This window comes from Carcharhinus amblyrhynchos, chromosome 12 (assembly GCF_965287045.1).
Source record: "Carcharhinus amblyrhynchos chromosome 12, sCarAmb.v2.hapA, whole genome shotgun sequence".
Lineage (NCBI taxonomy): Eukaryota > Metazoa > Chordata > Chondrichthyes > Carcharhiniformes > Carcharhinidae > Carcharhinus > Carcharhinus amblyrhynchos.
In genome coordinates this window covers 84045511-84065998 of record NC_137335.1, presented here as the reverse complement: position 1 = coordinate 84065998, position 20488 = coordinate 84045511, and the positions used below count along the sequence as shown (strand labels likewise).

At 44.9% G+C, this 20488-nt stretch overlaps 1 protein-coding gene across 1 annotated transcript in view; it reads right to left on the bottom strand.

Annotated features, from left to right (window-relative positions):
* cd109 (CD109 molecule) overlaps positions 1 to 20488 on the bottom strand; it is a 110812-nt gene that overhangs the window by 46473 nt on the left and 43851 nt on the right. The window contains exons 14-22 of the mRNA XM_080199866.1: positions 19669 to 19845; positions 18642 to 18794; positions 14895 to 14966; positions 14020 to 14074; positions 11117 to 11243; positions 9981 to 10098; positions 7219 to 7332; positions 6024 to 6242; positions 521 to 662 (exon numbers count right to left, since the gene is read on the bottom strand). Of these exons, the coding sequence (XP_080055992.1) occupies positions 521 to 662; positions 6024 to 6242; positions 7219 to 7332; positions 9981 to 10098; positions 11117 to 11243; positions 14020 to 14074; positions 14895 to 14966; positions 18642 to 18794; positions 19669 to 19845 (1177 nt within the window). The remainder of the gene's footprint in view (positions 1 to 520; positions 663 to 6023; positions 6243 to 7218; positions 7333 to 9980; positions 10099 to 11116; positions 11244 to 14019; positions 14075 to 14894; positions 14967 to 18641; positions 18795 to 19668; positions 19846 to 20488) is intronic.

The window sequence follows — 20488 nt, the reverse complement described above, 5'->3', positions numbered from 1 at the left end:
CATCCTGCACAGTCAGGTGAAGACAGGTGGACTGGAGAGAGTGATACGAATGTTCTGGATCGGTGCTTAAATATGGCAACAGAACCTTTGAACCTGTTAGCTGAGGGCGGACAGATGAATCAGCTACCGGTCTGTCAGAGGGGAACACAGCCGTGCATAGTTAATGAAGTTTCAGGCACAGAGTCTGGTGCACCACACTTAGTCTCAAAATGTGGGGGGGGTTCCATTCACTGAGTCTTTCCAGCATTTCCTGCTTTTATTTCAGATTTCCAGCAGCTGCAGTATTTCCCTTTCATTACCGATAGATTTTTTTCTGGTTAAAGGCCTCAAGGAGCGTGGACCCAAGGCGGAAAAATTTACAAATCAGAGTTGGATCTCATTGAATTGCAGAATGGGTTTGAGGGACTGAATGGCCTACGTGAGCCTGTTCAGTCCCTAGTCCGTTCTCTGCCTCACCAAGAGCAATGCCAGGGGGGATCCAGAGGGCGTTCAGTTAAATACAGCAAGCAGAGCTCCTTACCAATCACGCTGACGTGAGCGATCTCGCTGCCTTTCACCACGTTATCCGGAAAGGTGAACCGCACCTCCTTGGACCAAAGCTCTCCGCCAACCTTTGGGGCCACAAAGAGTGACTGAGAGAATGACTGCTGGATTCCTTCAGCCTAGAGACAGACAGGGAAGTGTGTCGGTAAGCACCTCTGGACAAAGTGAACATCGCAAATGTAGAATGACAAAGACCAGGAGGCAGCTTATAATAAGAAAATCAAAGGATCTACAGTGTTTATGGAGCAAAGAACAATGCAGCGCAGCAAAACAGCCTTTGGCCTGTGTTAGCTCTTGGGTAAAGCAATCCAATTTGTAACCCCCCACCACCACTACGCATTCTCAATCAGTCAGTCATTTATCTTTCCCTTCAAGTACTTATCCAATTCTCTTCTGAAAATCTGAATCTACTTCCAATGCATTTTTTCAGGCAGTTTATCTGAGGCCACACAACTCGCTGTGTAAAAGCACTGATCTCACTCCATCTTTGGTTATTTTGTCAAGAAACCTTAACCCTGCGTTCCTCTGGTTCTCAACCCACTAGATGCAGTTTCTCCTTACCTACGCTATCAAAATCGCTCGTGATTTTAAACCGGGCTGTCAAATCTCTCTCTGAACTTCTATCAGATGAAGACTGATTGAGGATTATTGTACTGTTTCCTGTTCATAGAGTCATAGAGGTCTACAGGATAGAAAAACCATCCAATATTCTAATCCCAGTTTCAAGCACTTGTTCCATAGATTTGTGTGCCATTGCAAGTGCTCATCTAAATATTTCTTAAATGTTCTGAGAGTCTATGTCTCCACTATCCTTTCAGGCAGTGAGTTCCAGACCCCCAGCACCCTCTGGGTGAAAAGATTTTTCCTCACATCCCCTCTAAAACCTCCTGCCCCTGATCTTACATCTATGCCCCCTCACTATTGATCCCTTCACTAAGGAGAAAAGGTTCTTCCTGTCTACTCTATCTGTGCTCCTCATAATTACACAAGAGGTCACACAACACCAAGTTATAGTCCAAAAGATTTATTTGAAATTACAAGCCATCGGATCGCTACTCCTTCCTCCAGTGAAGTGGAGTGAGACGCGCACGCACAGAATGTATCGGCGGAATTATCGATAGGCGGACACCAACAGGTAATCAAGAGTGTCAAAGGATGAGTACACACAGAGTTGTGCCGTGTAAGTCAGCTGAATAACAGGCTTTACAAGTAATCACGAGCGCTAATAGATAAATGTAAGCATTAACTATAATCAGTATGTGTGAAGTGTCATCAGATTGTATAACAAGTGAAGGGATGACCTAAGAAACAATAATTTAAGCTTGAGGGATCGTTACAAGCAATCAAAGAATGAGATGGTGCTAAACACTACACAAACTCATTCAGGCAGAAAGATCATCACCTGTAATCAAGGTGTGCGTGGTGTCAAAGCAGGATACTCAGGGAGATTTTTCCACCACACAACAGTATAGTGGGGTTAATGTAGCATGACATGGACCCAAGATCACGGTTCAGGCCATTCTCATGAGTGCAGAACTTGGCTAGCAATTTCTGCTCAGCAACTTTGCATTGTCATATGTCTCAAAGGCCACCTTCACCTCATAATTATACACATCTCAATCCTATTTCCCGACCACATTCTAACACATTCCTTTCTAAAACCGCTGGTGAATATCTGGTTCAGAGTTCACGTTGATATTTTCGAGGTCATTTCTAGCTCTGCAACAATTACAGTTTAATTATTGAAAATGGAATAAATGCAACTAAAACAAATAGATAAGACATTTAAAAGGTTGGGGTCATGTTGACCTAAGGGAATAGCAGCTAAGAAAGTAAGAGCCATAAAATAACAATGGAGAGCTGGAGACATGATGCCTACACTACTTGCAAAGGGGGAGGAAAGGCTTGGCAATAGCGCAATGGTATTATCATTAGACTATTAATCAACAAACTCAGCTAATGTTCTGGGGACACAGGTTTGAATCCTGCCACGACAGATGGTGGAATTTAAATTCAGTAAAAAAAATCTGGAATTAAGAATCTACTGATAACCATGAAACGATTGTCGATTGTGGGAAAAATCCATCTGGTTCACTACAGTCCTTTAGGGAAGGAAATCTGCCATCCTTAATTGATCTGGCCTGGAATTAATTCCAGAGCCACAGCAATGTGGTTGACTCTCAACTGCCTTCCAAGGGCAACTAGAGATGGGCAATAACTGCTGGCCAGCCAGCAACAACCATGTCCCACAAATAAATAAAGAAGTGCAGTCCAGAGAGATCTTTTGTTTTAAGACGTAGTGCCAAGTTAGTTTAAAAGCACTCAGTGAACCCTGAAAGTCTACTTCTTCATGGGGAGGTGTGGATTTTAAGAAGGTTCTCTGATTTTGATTTAGGTGGGTGTACCAGGGGCAGGGGCTAGATACTGGCAGTAAAGGCTTAGAAAACCCCAGGAGCCATTTATATCTCAGTGAAGCTGGGAAACTGGAGCTCTGAAAAAGCTGCAATTGTGCTAGTCAAGAGATGAGGGATTGGAGCTTTGTTAATCACAAGGATCCCACTCTCAGGAGGAGATTGGACCAGTGGGAGATGAGTAATTGTTGAGGCAGTCCAAGTTGGAGTGTCGTTGGAGGAAATTCAGGAGTTAGATGAAAGCGAGAAGCTGAAACCCCTCTTGAGGGAGGCAGAGTTTTAATGAAATTTGTGTGACTCATAGTGGTCACTGACATCAGGATGGATCACTGACAAATCCATGGGATCTGTCTTGGTCACATCTGTCACGTAATGTGCAGTGTGTAGTGTGTTCAACCACAGTTTGTCTGTTAATTTATATTTACCTAATGCTTATTCTGAATATAAGAGTATAAGATAGATTTTGAAGACTGTTTTACTTCATATAATAAAGTTTAATCTGTTTAAAACTGGAAAATTGACTAACTATTCTCCTCATGGCCAACTGGGATTTCAAAATTTATCTACGGCAAACAGGAAGTTACAGGATCATGGCTCTTACACCTGAGTTTCTCCACTTTAACAAAAGGCCTGCTCTGAAAGAGATCCAGTAAGAAGTCTCACAACACCAGGTTAAAGTCCAACAGGTTTATTTGGTAGCAAAACAGGAAAGCCGGTGGCTTTTGCTGGTGTTGTGAGACTTCTTAATGTGTTTATCCCAGTCCAACGCCGGCATCTCCACATCCTGAAAGAGATACACCAACAGATTTCCCCACATCTCCACTAGCCTGAGTGAAGGGACTAGTCCTAATCTCTGGGGTCGCTTGAGGCTATTTATAAATTTAAACTTAAGCCAATGCTCACACTCCAAGTTAAAAACAGGCTTATATCTACATTATCTGAAACTCTCCTGGCTTGTTAGCGATTCAAGCCATGCAACATCTGTAACACATTTGTAACATTTGGATCAATTCAACCTCCTCATTGTTACCCCTTTTAGGGAAATACAGCAGCAAAGATCTGTATTGCATTCGACACGCTCTGGAGAATCTCAATGTTCAGCCAGGAAATCCAAATCCCAAAACATTAATAGCAGGAATTCCGAATTTTTGATCGGAACTTCAGATTCAGTGAGCTCCAATAACCTGAGGTTTGCTCAGTGTTTGTTAAGGCTGAGTTGGTCGCTCTCACTTCTCTAAAGCAAAAAGCCACGAGCTCACGTGGCCCTCTTGAGTCGGGGCTCCAGCACCGAGAGGGTGCTGCCCTGTCAGAGACGCCGTCTTTCTGGTGAGACATCAACCTGGGGTCTTGTCTGCCCTCTTGTGAGCGTAACAGGTCCTGCGGCGCTATTGCAAAGAGGATCAATGGGGAGTTCACCTGCACCCTGGCTCACCAACAACATCGCAGAAACAGATGTCCCGGTCATCATTTTATCGTTAATTATTTGAGCTTGCTCCTGAATAACCTCCTACCCTGGAGAAAATATTGTTTTTCAAGAATTCATTGAATTTCCATTTGAAAGTTGTAGTGAGAAGTCTCACAGGTTAAAGTCCAACAGTTTTAGTTGGAATTCTTTCGGAGCACTGCACCTTCATCAGTTGAGTATTACCACTCCACACCATCCCCCCCCCCGTAAACCTTCATTTGCCGATTATTTTAATTTTGTATCCTCTGGTCACTAATGCCCCTCCCTTTGGAGGCAGTTTTTAACATTAAGAAAGACAAACTCTCAGTTTTACACCACCTAAGTAAGATTGAACCAGAAATCTATCATCTTCAATATTACTGCTCTAGCCATCAAAATCTTCAAGCAGCTGCTCAGTTTTTCTTTATTTTTCTGTTAAACCTCCCCTTGTAGTTTACAAGCCCTCCAGTAAGTTTCCCCTTGGTGCTCCCTGCTGTAAGGAGAACCAGCCCAGATCTCCAGTTTCTCCACACTTGAAGACCCTCAACCTCTGGTATTATGCTAGTAAAATACCTCTGCCCACCACCCCGCCCCCCGCCTCAGGCTTTGGCATCCTTCCTCATGTGCAACGCCCAAAACTGGACACATAATTCTAGCTGGGGCCTAACCAGTCATTTTATAAACAGTTTTATTAACAACCTCTCCGATTTCACAAAGGGTGGGACTTTCCAGCCTCCCTCGCCAGAAAATTTCACTTGTGCTCGACGGATCTTTCCATGGTCTGCCTCTCACTCACTCTGATTCCCGTAGTGGGTGGGATGGTAAAATTCACCCCGTTATTTCCCACTCCACATAAAGCACAAAACATAGAATCCCTACACTGCAGAAAAAAAGGTCATTTGGCCCATTGGGTCTATACCAATACTCCCACGCAGGCCCACCCCTACACCCTATACCTGTAACCCCACACATTGTGTGGAGATGCCAGCATTGGACTGGGGTAAACACAGTAAGAAGTCTCACAACGCCAGATTAAAGTCCAACACAAACCAACACAATGCCAGATTAAAGTCTAACATAAACCTGTTGGACTTTAACCTGGTGTTGTGAGACTTCTTACTGTGTTTACCCCATACATTTACCATGGCTAATCCACCTAACCCACACATCCTGGGACAGGAAGGGATGATTTGGCATGACCAATCCACCTAACCGGCATGTCTTTCAGACTGTGAGAGGAAACCGGAGCACCCAGAGGAAACTCATGCAGACATGGGGAGGACATGCAGTCTCCGCACAGACAGTGGTCCAAGGCTAGAAATAGAACCTGGATCCCCCTGGCGCTGTGAGGTAGCAGTGTGAACCATTGTGCCACCATGCCATCCAGTGCCAACCCCGATGATTTTTTACTGGCTTTCTCAACTTGTCCTTGCACCTTCAATGATTTGTGCAAGGGATAAGTGGACAGGGTGGGGGAAGGGAGTTGAGACAGAGGTGAACGATGAATGAAGGAGGAGGCTTGAGAGGATGTATGGCCAGTGATTGCTCTGATTTACAATCTTCTTAAGCTACTCTGTTTACCTTAAAAACACAGAAATATTGTGCAACTGAACCTAAAACAATACCTTCACTAAGATATACTTGGTGACAGCATCGAATGCGACTTCAGATGTGGCCTTAACTGTGACGGGAATCTTTCCGAGACCCTTCAGCCTGATGGGGAAATAAAACACGTGGGAGTCTTGAGTCAACACAGAGCCTTTCTGTTTATTGGGGGGAGCGTCCTTCTCATCTGGGATGATGATGAAATCAAATAAATCATTCAATTCAACCGTCACCCAAACCTGTGTATTGAAAAGATAGATTGTGTTATTCATCTGGCCACCAGCTTCTCATCACCACTTTAAATCCAAATTCTTAATCACTGGGATCTAAATATGCAACCTATTAGAAAGGGTTAGTCCGGTTCTCTGGATTTGTTGTACTCCAGTAACATGACCACTACACTGGAGGGAAATATGATTAAATAAAGCGTAGGGAGGGACCAGAACCAGGGCAGTTTGTCACGGTCTCAGTAACACATGAATGGATTAGGCTGAGTATGTGTTCCATTCACAATACCCCATTCATCAGGAACTTCAGTGGGAAACTAACCAAAGAACAACAAAGAACAGTACAGCACAGGAACAGGCCCTTCAGCCCTCCAAGCCTGCGCCAATCACATTGTCCTACGTAGACCAACTGTTTGTATCTCTCTACTCCGCATCTGTTCATATGTCTCTCCAGGTAAATCTTGACTTGAGGCTAATGTATCTGCCTCAACCACCTCACTTGGCAGTGCATTGTAAAAATTCCCCCTCGCACGTCTCCATTGAACCTTCCCCCCCCTTACCTTGAACTTGTGCCCCCTTGTAATTGTCATTTCAACGTGGTGTTAATGCCCTCACCCACATTTGCAGGACACCCATTGCCCACTCCAGGTGACTGCTGTCAAAACATGTGAAATTTTAACCTTTGAGGAGGACCAAGGCATATTCCTGACAAACATCCCAAGCCAATTTAGGATGTTTCTCAGGCATGTTTGGGATGGAATTATGGTCAACTTCAATTTTCCACTCTCTGTCTTCATAGCGGTGGTTACAACCTGTGGTTGCATTAGATTAGATCACTAACCTAATCCTTAGACAGGATTAAGTGAACCTAAAAAGTTCAGAAAACATCACTGCCCATATATGGGACATTAAAAGGCTTAAATATTTCATTCCAACTCCAAAATGCTAAGCCAAGCTTGCCAGAGGTCAAACCTGTCAGAGGCTGTACCTCCAGTGTCTGTTCCAAGTAGTTGAAGATATTTATTTCCAGAATGAGCTGTTCACCTCTGGTTATCAAGTACGGAAGGTTCAGTTCCAGGAAGAAAGACTTGAAAACCTCCAACTGTTAAATCAAAAATAACAAATTAGTGTTAACACAAACACAGATCACTGAAGTGGTGATGAAACACTGGGTCAAAGGTATCTCTCCAGTAATTTATGGTTCACATGTGGTGCGAAAGTTTCGATGTGTTAATGAGTGGAGACTCCCTCTGTCTCTCTGTTGGTGGAGATGGATACAACGCACTGACTTAGGGGGAAAAAAACAAAATACTTGCATTAATATGTCGTGCTGTTGGGCCATTCCAAGGAATTTTAAAATTAATAGATAACTTTGGAACTGCATTCACGCTCACTAAACAGGAAAAAAAAAGCAACAGCCAATGAACATTCAGCATGATATTGCAAGCAGCAGTGAAATGGTCTGTATTTGGTGATGTGATTGAGAGGAATGTTGGCTAGGACATCAGCTCTTCCTGTAGGTTTAATAGTACTATGGGATCTTAAATCTTCAATACAGCCAGACAGATGAGGCTCGCACTCCCCATCCAAATGACAGCAGCTCCTTCTATCTTTCCACTAACACACACAAACCGGAGGAAATCTTCCCCTTCCGTTTATAGCTGGCCATTTGGCCCATTCCCCCCGTGCTAGCTCTTTGGCAGAGATGGTCCCATTCACTTGCTCTTTCCCCTCATAGTTTTGCAATTTTGTTTCGTCCCCTTTTGAGTACTGAACCAATTCCCTGGAGTTCCAGGCGTGTGTCAGTGGGATGTGCAGTCAGCGATCATGAGGAAGTGTCAGGGTTAGAGGACTGTTGTGAACATGTAGAGATACAAGGCAGGAGGAGATTGCAACTGAGTAGAGCCTTGAAGCAATTTGAAGGCAAACAAGGAAATCTATCTCCTTTTCACACTCAGCACACAATCCAAACAGCCAAGAAACTGTGATTTATTTTGCTGCCTTCTGCTGGGGAAAGGGATGAAAGTCTGTTATAAATAAATACAGACCACAAACAAGTTCATGTGAAATTCCTCCAGCATTAATATTTTCCTCAATACACTTTCCTCTGGAGCCATCATGTGGTTATTTGCTGAATTTCACGTCCAATTTAAAGTTTCAAGTTTATTTATTCGCGTCACAAGTAGCTTACATTAACACTGCGATGAAGTTACTGTGAAAATCCCCTAGTCGCCACACTCCGGCGCCTGTTCGGGTACACTGAGGGAGAATTTAGCACGGCCAATGCACCCTAACCAGCACATCTTTCAGACTGTGGGAGGAAACCGGAGCACCTGGAGGAAACCCACGCAGACATGGGGAGAACGTGCAGACTCCACGCAGACAGTGACCCAAGCCAGGAATCGAACCCGGGTCCCTGGTGCTGTGAGAACATAAGAACATAAGAACTAAGGGCAAGAGTAGGCCCCTGGCCCCTCGAGTCTGCTCCACCATTCAATAAGATCATGGCTGATCTTTTCGTGGACTCAGCTCCACTTACCTGCTATACCCCCTAATCCCTTTATTGTTTAAAAATCTATCTAGCTTTGCCTTAAAAACATTCAGTGAGGTAGCCTCAACTGCTTCACTGGGCAGGGAAGATTCACAAGCCTTTGCGTGAAAAAGTTCCTCCTCAACTTAGTCCTTAATCTGCTTCACCTTATTATTTTTTGAGGCAGCAAGGCTAACCACTGTGCCACCGTGCTGCAGCTAAATAATCCTGCCCTAAATAAGAAACTAAATGTGGAATATAGCCCCTTGAGTCAACTCTGCCAGTCAGTGAGATCTACAACTGAACTCCATGTGCCTGTCTTGAGTTAATAAAGATCTGTCAGTCCTGCAATTAAAATTAACAGCTAAGCTAACAGCATTAAGTGATGTTAACAGAAGAAACATTTGTAACTTCTGCAATAGGCTTTAAAGTGTTTCCTCATTTCACTCTGAAAATTTACTCTAATACCTCCCAATCCAAGATTCCCCACCCAGCAAAAATAGTTTCTCTGTCTCTACCCGATCTGTTCCTCCTCCCTATCTTGGCAGCTTTGATCAAATCACCCCTTAAACCTCTGAATTCTGGGGAAACAGCACTAGTTTGTAATCTTGTAATTTAGCCCCTTGGAGTCCTGGGGGATTATAATTAAAACTGGAAGGAAGGAGGCCACAAGGTGTTTGGACACAGTCTTAGGCAGCACGATGGTTCCCTGGGTCCCTGCTGCCTCACAGCACCAGGGACCCAGGTTCAATTCCTACGTCGGGTCACTGTCTGCGCAGAGTCTGCACATTCTCCCCATGTCTGCGTGGGTTTCCTCCAGTTTTCTCCCACAGTCCATGTAGATTATGTAGATTAGCCACGGTCAATGTTGTGGGGATAAGGTGGGGGAAAGGGCCTGGATGAGCCACTCGAGTAGAGAGTTGGTGCTGACTCAATGGGCCAGATGGCCTCCCTCCACACTGTAGAGATTCTCTGAAGGCAACACAGATCAAAAGTAGTGGATTCAACAACACTGAGCTTGTAGGTCCAGTGAGTGAGTGAATGAGCACCTCTGGTTATCAAATTCTTCAGGAATGATTAAAGGTATATGGTTAATGGGAGCTTCTATTTCAGGTCAGTAACGAGGGAGGGAGGAAAGACAAGGAGTGTGTAGGCAGATATATTTATCTGTGTAAAGATGTTTTGTCTTATTCTGTAACGGTGAGCTGGGGTACGCATACCTGAGCAGGTGTGGTGGCCAGTTGAAGGCCCCGGCTCTTGGATATGGCGAAAGCACTGGCAATCCAGGTGGTGAGGGAATCTGGGACGGTTCTCTGCAAGGTCACTTCTGAGCTTGATCTTATCGAAAGAAAAAGAACATTGGAAAGGCGATCATAAAGTGTGGTTAAAAATTCCTCATGGAGAAAATTAACATACAAAATCATTCTGATATTGCAATTCTGTCAGGACATCCCAACATAAAGGAACTAGAAGCATTAGGAACTGTAGGAGGCCATTCAGCCCCTCAAATCTTCTCCAACATTCAGCTAGGTTATGGCTAACCTGTACCTCAATCTTACTTGTCCCCATTATTCCTTGAGACTGTTACCCGTAAGATTTGATTGAATCACAGTCTTAAAAGGCTGGATTTGCATCTTAGGCATGAGTAGGTGGATTAGGGAAATTTCCAGGGGAGTGTGATTGCGAGTCAGGGCCTACTGGTCTTGGATGAAGGTAGGAGATGGCCACAGGGTCCTCTGACTGACCAGGCGGGCTGTCTCTGGAACTTCATTCCTATTGTGTGTTGTTAAATACAAATCTCTCTACCCCTCATCCCTCACATCCCATCACTACCACATCCCATTCCACTCACCTTGCCAGCTCACACCTCTCCACCCTCCTTCATACATTCCATGCCAACCCATACCCGAAAGTTCCAATTGTCCCAGAACCCATGACAGGGAAGGTATTCCAAACTTCTTCTGGATTTTAAGTGAAAAATCACCTTCTGCTTTTCCTCTTGACTGGACCCAAGTCTGAGATCTCCATCAGCGAGGAAGATAAAGGCAGCAGACGCACCACCATCTGCACGGTCCCCTCCAACCACACACCATCCTGACTTGGGCATACATCAGTCATCATCAGTGAGTCAGACTCTGGGCCTGTGAGCATCACCAATGGGCCAAAGGGTGTGTTCTGCATTGTACGATTCTGTGATTTTGGGGGTAACCCCAGTGCTCATTTCCCATAAAGATTGTTCATCTCAAACATCCCTGTGTGTTCGTGAGATCCACACTCCCCCCATGTTTGGACCAAGGCTGACTAATTCCTCATCTCTAATTAAAGTTCCCCGTGACGGGTGTCACGGGATTCCTACCCAGTGAATGTGTCCATCCATATCCAGGTCTCCGGAAAATGTGTCCTGACTCTTTGGCCTTCCTCTTCTACATTAGGCAAAACACTCGGGGCCTTAAACATAACAGCATCCTGCACCTCCATGCTGTCTGTGAAGGTAGATTCACTAGATTAGCAAAGTTCAATGTACACATTGCCCAACAGTTGTGGGTAAAGCTGCGCAGAGAAGCTCACAGGAAATTCTTATACATAAATCCAAAGCAAAGCAAATGCTCACTGTGAGACGTTAGAGTGTAAAACTGTTCAGTTTTGGTGTGCCTCAGGGACCAGTGTTGGGATTCTTGCTTTCATGTGGGTGGCATGATTGGTTAGACCCCCTTTGGAGTATTGTGAGCAGTTCTGGGCCCAATTTCTAATGAAGGATGTGCTGACCTTGGAAAGGGTCCAGAGGAGGTTCACAAGAATGAACCCTGGAATGAAGAGCTTGTTGTATGAGGAACAGCTGAGGATTCTGACTCAGTATTCATTGGAGTTTAGAGGAATGTGGCGGGGGGGAACCTTATTGAAACTTCCAGGATACTGCGAGGCTTGGATAGAGTGGACATGGAGAGGATGTTTCCATTAATAGGAAAAACTAGACTCAGAGGACAGAAGCTCAGGCTGAAGGGATGATCTTTTAAAACAGAGATGAGGAGGAATTCCTTCAGCCAGAGAGTGGTGAATTTGGAACTCTTTGCCCCAGAAGGCTGTGGAGGCCAGGTCATTGAGTGTCTTCAGGACAGAGATAGATGGATTCTTGATTAATAAGGGGATCAGGGGTCATGGGGAAAAGGCAGGAGAATGGGGATGAGAAAAATATCAGCCATGACTGAATGGCGGAACAGACTTGATGGACCGAGTGGCCTAATTCTGCTCCTATGTCTTATGGTCTGATTATGGGAAATTTCAGGATCATGTGATGCTGGTCTATTGACAAAGCTTAGAAATAACATTCTAGTGTTTGGTAAGAAGGTCAATTGATTTACAAACCACAATGACCAACCAAACAGGAAGGACTATGTAATCAATGAGAACTCTGTTTTCCATGCCTTGGCACTTGTCAACACTGATGTTAATCTGTTAGAAAGTGTAAAATAAACATCACCAGTGAAATACATTCAGAGTAATGTTGTATATATCAATAGGAAAGGCTTGCATTTCTGTGCCATCTTCCACTATCCCAGAGCTTTCCAAAATGGTTCGCAGCCCATAATGTACCTGTGAATTGTAGTCACGGTTGCAGGAAATGTAACAGCCAATTTGCGCACAGCAAGCTCCCACAATCAGCTGTGAGGTAACAAATTAACGGTGGCACAGTGGTGAGCACTGCCGCCTCACAGCACTAGGGACCCGGGTTCGATTCCTAGCTTGGGACACTGTCTGTGCAGAGTCTGCACATTCTCCCCGTGTCTGTGTGAGTTCCACACACAGTCCGAAAGACGTGCTGGTTAGGTGTATTGGCCATGCTAAATTCACCCTCAGTGTACCCAAAGAGGCCCCCAGGGTGTGCCAACAGTAACTTCATTGCAGTGTTAATGTAAGCCTACTTGTGACACTAATAAATTAACTTAGTTTTTTTTTGTAATATTGATTGAGGGGTAAATAATAGTGCAGGCACCAGGGAGGACTCTTTCCTCTTCTTCAAATAGTGCCATAGAGTCATAGAGGTTTACAACTTGGTAACAGGCCCATCGGTCTAACTTGTCCTTGCACGCCCAGTTTTTACCACTTAGTCCCAATTGCCCGCATTTGGCCTATTTCCCTCTGTCCCCATCTTTTTCATGTGCCATGGGATTCCTTGCACCGTTCTGAGTGCACAGACAAGGAATCCATCTAGTGTCTCATCTCACTCTAATTTTCCATTCCCGCTGGCAACAGCAGCAGGGCAAATGAGATCAGAGAATCCTGGCCCCAAAATTTAGCCTCTCTTTAAAAGCTCCTGGGGTTTTTTTTGTGGTAAGAAGTCTCACAACACCAGGTTAAAGTCCAAGATCCGGCTGAGCAGAGACTGATAGCCAAGTTCAGCACACGTGAGGACGGCCTCAACCGGGACCTTGGGTTCATGTCACACTATCTGTAACCCCCGTGACTTGCCTGGGCTTGCAAAATCTCACTTACTGTCCTGTCTGGAGACAATACACATCTCTTTAACCTATTCTTAATGCTATCTCCAATCACATTGTCTGCACATTTAAGACTTGATTAGCTGTAAAGACTCACATTCTAATCTGTATTCTATAAACTGAGTGTGTGCCTTTATATGCCCTGTTTGTGATCAGAACTCCCCACTGACCTGACGAAGGAGCAGCGCTCCAAAAGCTAGTGGCATTTACCACCAAGTAAACTTGTTGGACTTTAATCTGGTATTGTGAGACTTCTTATTGTGTTTACCCCAGTCCAACGCTGGCATCTCCACATCTTTTTATGTGGACAAAGGAAATATCCATATTTGCACAATTCAGTCACATTTCTTAGACAACCAGGAGAAAGATTTAATACCCTTTCCAGAGCTTTCAAACAAAATAGTTTGGGTGGCACAGTTGTACAGTGGTTAGCGCTGCTGCCTCACAGCTCCAAGAACCTGGGTTCGATTCCTGGCTTGGGTTACTGTCTGTGTGGAGTTTGCACATTCTCCCCGTGTCTATGTGGGTTTCCGCCAGGCGCTCCAGTTTCCTCCCACTCTCCAAAGATGTGTGGTTAGGTGGTTTGGCCATGGTAAATTGCACCTTAATGTCAGGGGACTAACTAGAGTAAATACGTGGGATTATGGGGATTGGGCCTGGGTGGGATTGTGGTTGGTGCAGACTCGATGGGCCCACACTGTAGGGATTCTACACTGTCAGAGGAAGCTCAACTTCTCCACAATGTTTCAATGTTCATACTTACATATCGGCTCAATGTTTGGAATAGAAGCATCCGTTAACACAATTAAACCATTGGCCTGTTAATGAAAGGACAGGAAAAGTTTTGATTGGCATTTTTATTGTGTAATCTTTGAGAGCAGAAATGTGAATGTTCGATACAAAGTAACACTCAAACCTCACAGCTCTCACTCTCCTTGACATCAACATTTTCACAATCTACCATGATCCCCGGTGCTCTCGCCACCTTCCCCATGTCCCACTTCATCCTCACATGCTTCACCCCCTTCCCACTCTTCCCCAGCCTACCCCACCTCCTCCCCACCCCCTCGCTACCCCCTCCCCGCCCCTTCCCACCCCCTCCCCACCATCTCCCCACCTCCTCCCCGCCCTTTCCCCATCCCCTCACCACCCCCCTCTCCGCCCCACCCCACACCCTCCCTGCCACCTCCCCACCCCCTCCCGATTCCTCCTCACATCCTCCCCGTCCCCTTCCCCTCCCCCTCCCCACCCCGTCCCCAGCCCCACCCCCTCCCCGAACCCTCCCACCCCCTCCCCAATATCTGCCCACCCTCACCACACTTTCTCCGCTCCCTCTCCGCACTCTCCCCATCCCCTCCCCACTGACTTCACACCTTTCCCCTCTCCCCTTTGCATCCTCCTCGGTCTCCTCCATTTTCCGCCTACTCTCCCCACACTCTCCCCACACCTTTCGCAATCTCCTCAAGCTCCCCCCTACCTTCCCCCTCTTCTCCACACTCCCCCCCACACCCTACCCCCATCTCCAACCTCTCCGCCCTCTCCGCATCCTCCCCGCCTCACTCTGGGCCCTCCCTCACCCCACCCCGTAGATTCTTCATCCCCCTCTCCCTGTCTCTCCCGCCCCATACAGCTCCATACCTTAAACACATTCATATAGTAATGGTACCATCGTTTAACAGGCATGCTGCTTTTAGTTAACTCCTCAATAACCTGCAATCCAAAGGAAACAAAGCAGTGTTATTATCACAGCCCCCTCTTCAGTAAAGACTCAATTCATTTTGCATCTTCGGTTCCTACAGCTGCTCTTCGATTTTCTTAAGCCAAACCCTATCTGGCCAATCGGAGACGGACAACAGCCTGTGACCACAATCTCTGACGAACTGAGCCCTTCTACAAAGGAGGATCCCATCTGCAAAAATCATCTGAGATTCAGCTTTGGCAGTTGCCTACCTCTTGTTTTGCCTCCTATAATGAATCACATCTTCCCTAGCTCTCCCATTTCAGAATTCCAAAGGATTGCTTGCTCCACAATAACCTGATCCATCCCTCAATCGCCCTTACACCTCCCCCCCGACCCACCCCACCTTCCCCCCCCACCCATCCCTCTGGCATCATTCAGTGTCAGTGCAGGAGACACAACACCTGTCTATTACATCTCTTCTCTTCTCAATATCCAAGACCCAAAACACTTCTTCCAAGCAAAACAGTGATTTGCGTGTAGTTCCTTTAATTTAGTATTTTATATTCGCTGCTCACAATGTGGTCTCCTCTACGCTGGGGAGGTCAACCGGCTTTGGGGATCACTGTTACTCAGTCTGCAAACATGACCCTGAGTTTCTGCTGTTATGATCCTAGTGGGTGTTAACTACTGGACAATTCAGTGGCACCTGGCTTGGTAGATCCTCACGTTTATTTTCTTCTTTTAAAATATTGAGGGCGTATGCTGAATAGAGTGACAGGAGTGTGCTAATGACCTCTTAACACAAGAAATAAACACTTATTAAACAAGGGAAGATTAACTATATCACACTACTCCTTCACCCAGATATACATACAGATTCATCAGGATAGTACAAGTTACAGAACTTTTATTATTCTCAAATATTCACATTAAGTACTCAGTCTGTGTAAACCAATATGTGACCCTATGGTCAGACACAACACACTCAAGTAAGAGTTGCCACCGAGAACAACTTCTACAGATTTCTCAATAATTCCCCCCTGATCACACTGTGAACCAACAAGTCTCTCTAAAAATCTATCTTTCACATGAGGGGTTCCAATCTCCACTCTCAAAGGACACATCTTGGAATCTTTTCCCACATGACACTTTCTCGCAGACCCTTACCAACGATCCACCTCCAGGGTTTCAACCTCTCTTTTCAATGTTCCTCTCCCCTGGAGCACCACCTGCATTCAAGTTTGGCCTTCCCCATGCACTCTCTCAGATACCAGCTGTGCCAATAGGACTCCAGTGCTTCCCAGGCCCATGGTAAGGAGTCACCTTCTGTGGATCTCCTTGGATCTCTGACTTCTCTCAAGCCCATGTTATTCCAAGTCTGCACCTTGCAGCCTTATCTTTTAGCTTGGATACTCTGTTCCACATTCCTAATTTCTCTAAACAGGATAAGGTGCAGAGTCATTTTCCTTTAGGACCTGCTCTGTGTAATTCCCTCTCTCATTAGACTGCTGGCAACTGATATCTTCCTTGAGATCGAGAACTCACTCGATATTCACTGCTAATTTGATTTTCAAACAACTCATCTAAGATTCCTAGACTTTGTTTACTCCTCTATCTATTAGCATATCCATCATGCTCCCTTTTCTTAAGAGCATAATGACCAACTGAACCTCAAACTGCTTTCTGTTCCCCCGAGGCCCCATGGTTGCTAGGCTACAGCCCAACCATGTATTTGCATTAGAATTGTAAAACTACATTAAAATGCAGGCATCTTTTAAAGTGAAACTAAAACTCAAGATTCCCTTAACACATGAATACAGGAATACAAATTAAACTTAAAACTATAGCTTATGCCCAGCACACACGGATATAATTATAAATGACCTAAAACTACTTTTTTCCTCATACCAGTAGCCTGGCATTTTAATTTTCTACCTGGTTGGCACAATGGTGCAATGGTTAGCATTGCTGCTTCACAGTGCCACAGACCCAGGTTCAATTTCCAACTTGGGTCACTGTCTGTGTGGCGTTTGCACGTTTCTCCTCATGTCTGCGTGGGTTTCCTCCGGGTGCTCCGGTTTCGTCCCACAGTCCAAAGTTGTGCGAATTAAGTGGATTGGCCATGCTAAATGTCAGAGGGACTAGCTAGGGTAAATGCATGGGGTTATGGTGGTAGGGCCTGGATGGGATTGTGGTCAGTGCAGACTCGATGGGCTGAATGGCCTCCTTCTGCATTGCAGGATTCTATAATTCTGGCCTTTCTGCCCTTGACCTGCTGCAGTGTTCCAGTGCAGCTCAACGCAAGTTTGAGGACCAGCACCTCATCTTTTGACCATGCACTCTGGACTCAATACTGAGCCCAACAACCTTTGATAATAACCTCTGCCTCCATCTCATTCTATAGGCTTCTGTTTTTTTTGTTGGCTTTTGGGAGGGGGTCTTAATTTCTTTTAAAAGGTCATTTTTATACCGTAGCGTACTAAATGTTCTTGTCTGTTTTCAGAACATGTCATTCATACATTATAACATCAAATTCTAACAGGGTTAGACAGAGTCGATTCAGAAAGTATATTCCCAATGATGGGGAGTCTAGAACTCGGGGGTCACAGCTGGGGGATAAGGGGTAAACCTTGTAGAACTGAGGTGAGGAAAAATTTCTTGACCCAGAGAGAGGTGAATGTGTGGAATTCACTCCCACAGAATGTAGTTGAGGTCAAAAAGTTGTCTGATTTCAAGAAGAAATTCGATACAGCTCTTGAGGCTAAAGGGATGAAGAGATTCTGGATGAAGGGGAGATCAGGATATTGAATTTGATGATCAGCCATGATCAAAATGAATGGTGGAGCAGGCTCGAAGGGCCAAATGGCCTACTCCTGCTTCCAGTTTCTATGTTTCTATAAGAACAGCACATCATCAACCCCTCATGTCTTTTCCACTATTCAGTTCGACTAGGGCTGGTCTGTATCATCACTCAATTTATCTATCTTCATTCTACAAACATTACAAACATGACAAAAAAACTATTAACCTCAATTTTAATTAATCCCCATATTGGCCTGAAAACTCAAATATTAAGATATTGCATTGTGTTTAGAGTTGTAGAGGTTTACAGCACGGAAATAGGCCCTTCGGCCCAACTTGTCCATGCTGCCCTTTTTTTACCACTAACCCCAGTTGTCCACGTTTGGCCCATATCCTTCTATACCCATCTTACCCATGTAACTATCCAAATGCATTTTAAAGGACAAAATTGTACCCGTCTCTACTACTGCTTCTGGCAGCTTGGTTGTGTTTATGGTGATGCCATACCTTAGAGCTTTTACAGGTTTGAGGCTTGCTTTACTCGTGGAACAGAATTGTATTAACCTGAAACAGTACTGTAAACTGCCTGTGCTTGTTGATGTGGAAGGCTCAAGAAGATATGGAAAATATCAAGTTTTATTTCTCTATAATCTCAAGCCATTGTTTTGTGGTTTCCATGGGATACAATTTCTATGGACACGGAAGAAAAATCCATCTCATTAAAAAAAGGAGCTGGGACTTATTGTGAAAATGCAAACCCAGAACTGATTCATGATTTCCTGTTTCAGTTCAGTTGACGGACATACAGCTAATAGTTATTGCTAAGTTATTGCCTTACTTCTGTCAAATATTTGTAGGGCACCATGATCATGTTTCTCAAAATTATTTTAATCAGAACTTACTATCTTCTCTGTGAGGTCATTGCCACCCTTGAGGAGTTGGACACCCTTGTCCACCACTAAGACCCCAATAAGAGACTGTTCTTCAGTGGTGGATACATGGAGCGAGACATTATCAGCTGGCTTGACTTGATCCTCACTCCAGGACAATGTGACCTGTATCGATCAAGATATTCGTTACATTTCTGGAGACAGCAATTAGCAATTTCAAACCATCTTTAATGTAGATTGGGAGTCCTGTGGGGGCGGTGGGCAGCATCCCTGCCTCTGAACCAGACCTTCCGAGGTGGAGTCCCACTCCAGAACTTGATAGCTATGGAGGTTGCGTTCATAACAGGCTGCTTGTCAACATGTAAAACCCTCGCACACCTATGATAAACAGGAAGAGCGGGAGGGATTCCTGGACCCACTTAGAGGCAAAGTAGCCCCCCTCAAACTACAGCCTCAGCTATAGTTCAACAACCTGATTCCAGGGAAAAGCAAGTGTGTCTCAAGGTGTAAGAAGTCTTATCAATATGTGATGTAATTAAATGCTAGAAAGGCAACTAAGATAGTCTAGGCACTTTTCAAGAATGGGAATAATTTACAACCCAACAGAGTTATGGGGAACACAAGACTGGTGAAGTGTTGCTTCGACAAAATCTAGGGTGGCTTGTCCCAGGGAGGGATACAGACAACAGCAAAAGAGAAAACGCTGGAAAATCTCAACAGGTCTGGCAGCATCTGTAAGGAGAGAAAAGAGCTGACATTTCGAGGCCAGATAACCCAAAGGGCTGTCAGCTTTGACAAAGGGTCATTCTGGACTCGAAACATCAACTCTTTTCTCTCCTTGATGCTGCCAGACCTGCTGAGATTTTCTCTTTTGGTTTCAGATTCCAGCATCCGCAGTAACTTGCTTTTATTTTAACACAGACAACAGCAGTGACCACGTTAATTCAGAATGAGCAACAGTGGAGTCACTGCAGAGCTGAGATACAATGACTGTGTTTCCGTAACTGTTCAGCTCCCAAGATTGAATGAAATCTCTTACCTTATTTGCAAAGATGCCTTCCACGTTCAGGTCCAATGCATCACTAACAAGCCGACCATCGTCCGCAATATAGTAGACAATGAGGCTGGACATAGGTGCCCAAGAAAGTTCCGGCGTTAGTTCCACAGTGGGGAGGTGGCTTTTGCCTGTGAATACCACCTGACCCCTTGATACCACCTGAGGGAGCAGCAGGAGAAGCGTGGGTCAATGGATAAACTCCCAACGTGCCTCTGTCTCACACTGACAATTGGTTATCCATAATCCACCAATTTACCATTCACGACGATAACTCAGCGTAAACAAACGAAATTCCTCTTGGGTTTCCACTGCCTCCTGGCAATAAGCCCATCAGGCAATGGATGGGGCAGGAAACAAAGCAATGCAGTTTCTGGGCAGAGTTACTACCTGATTCATTTCCACAACTGATGTTGGTGAAGGGGCTGGTGGGGGTGAGGAGGGGAGGGTAAGGAGGGTGGATAAGACCTTTTCAACTGGAGTTACTCATTCTTAAGTTCTAGGGAGCCCCTAGTGCAGCAACAACAACTTGCATTTATATAGAACCTTTAACACAAAAAAAATGGGGAACTATAAGCCCACAAGCCCTGGGTAATTAAAGACTTGAATATTTCCTTTTGTTTGTAGGGAACAGATATGAATGTCTGTCACTTCTGGTAAGCAGGAATGAGCCACATTATTGACTCAACTTAGCATCATTAATCTGTTGTTAGTTTAACTAATAAATTACTCAGGATTGTTCAGCAAGTGTCACCCAATTGCTGAATCGCTGTAGACAGTGTGTTTTGGGTTTTGCAAGCATGGT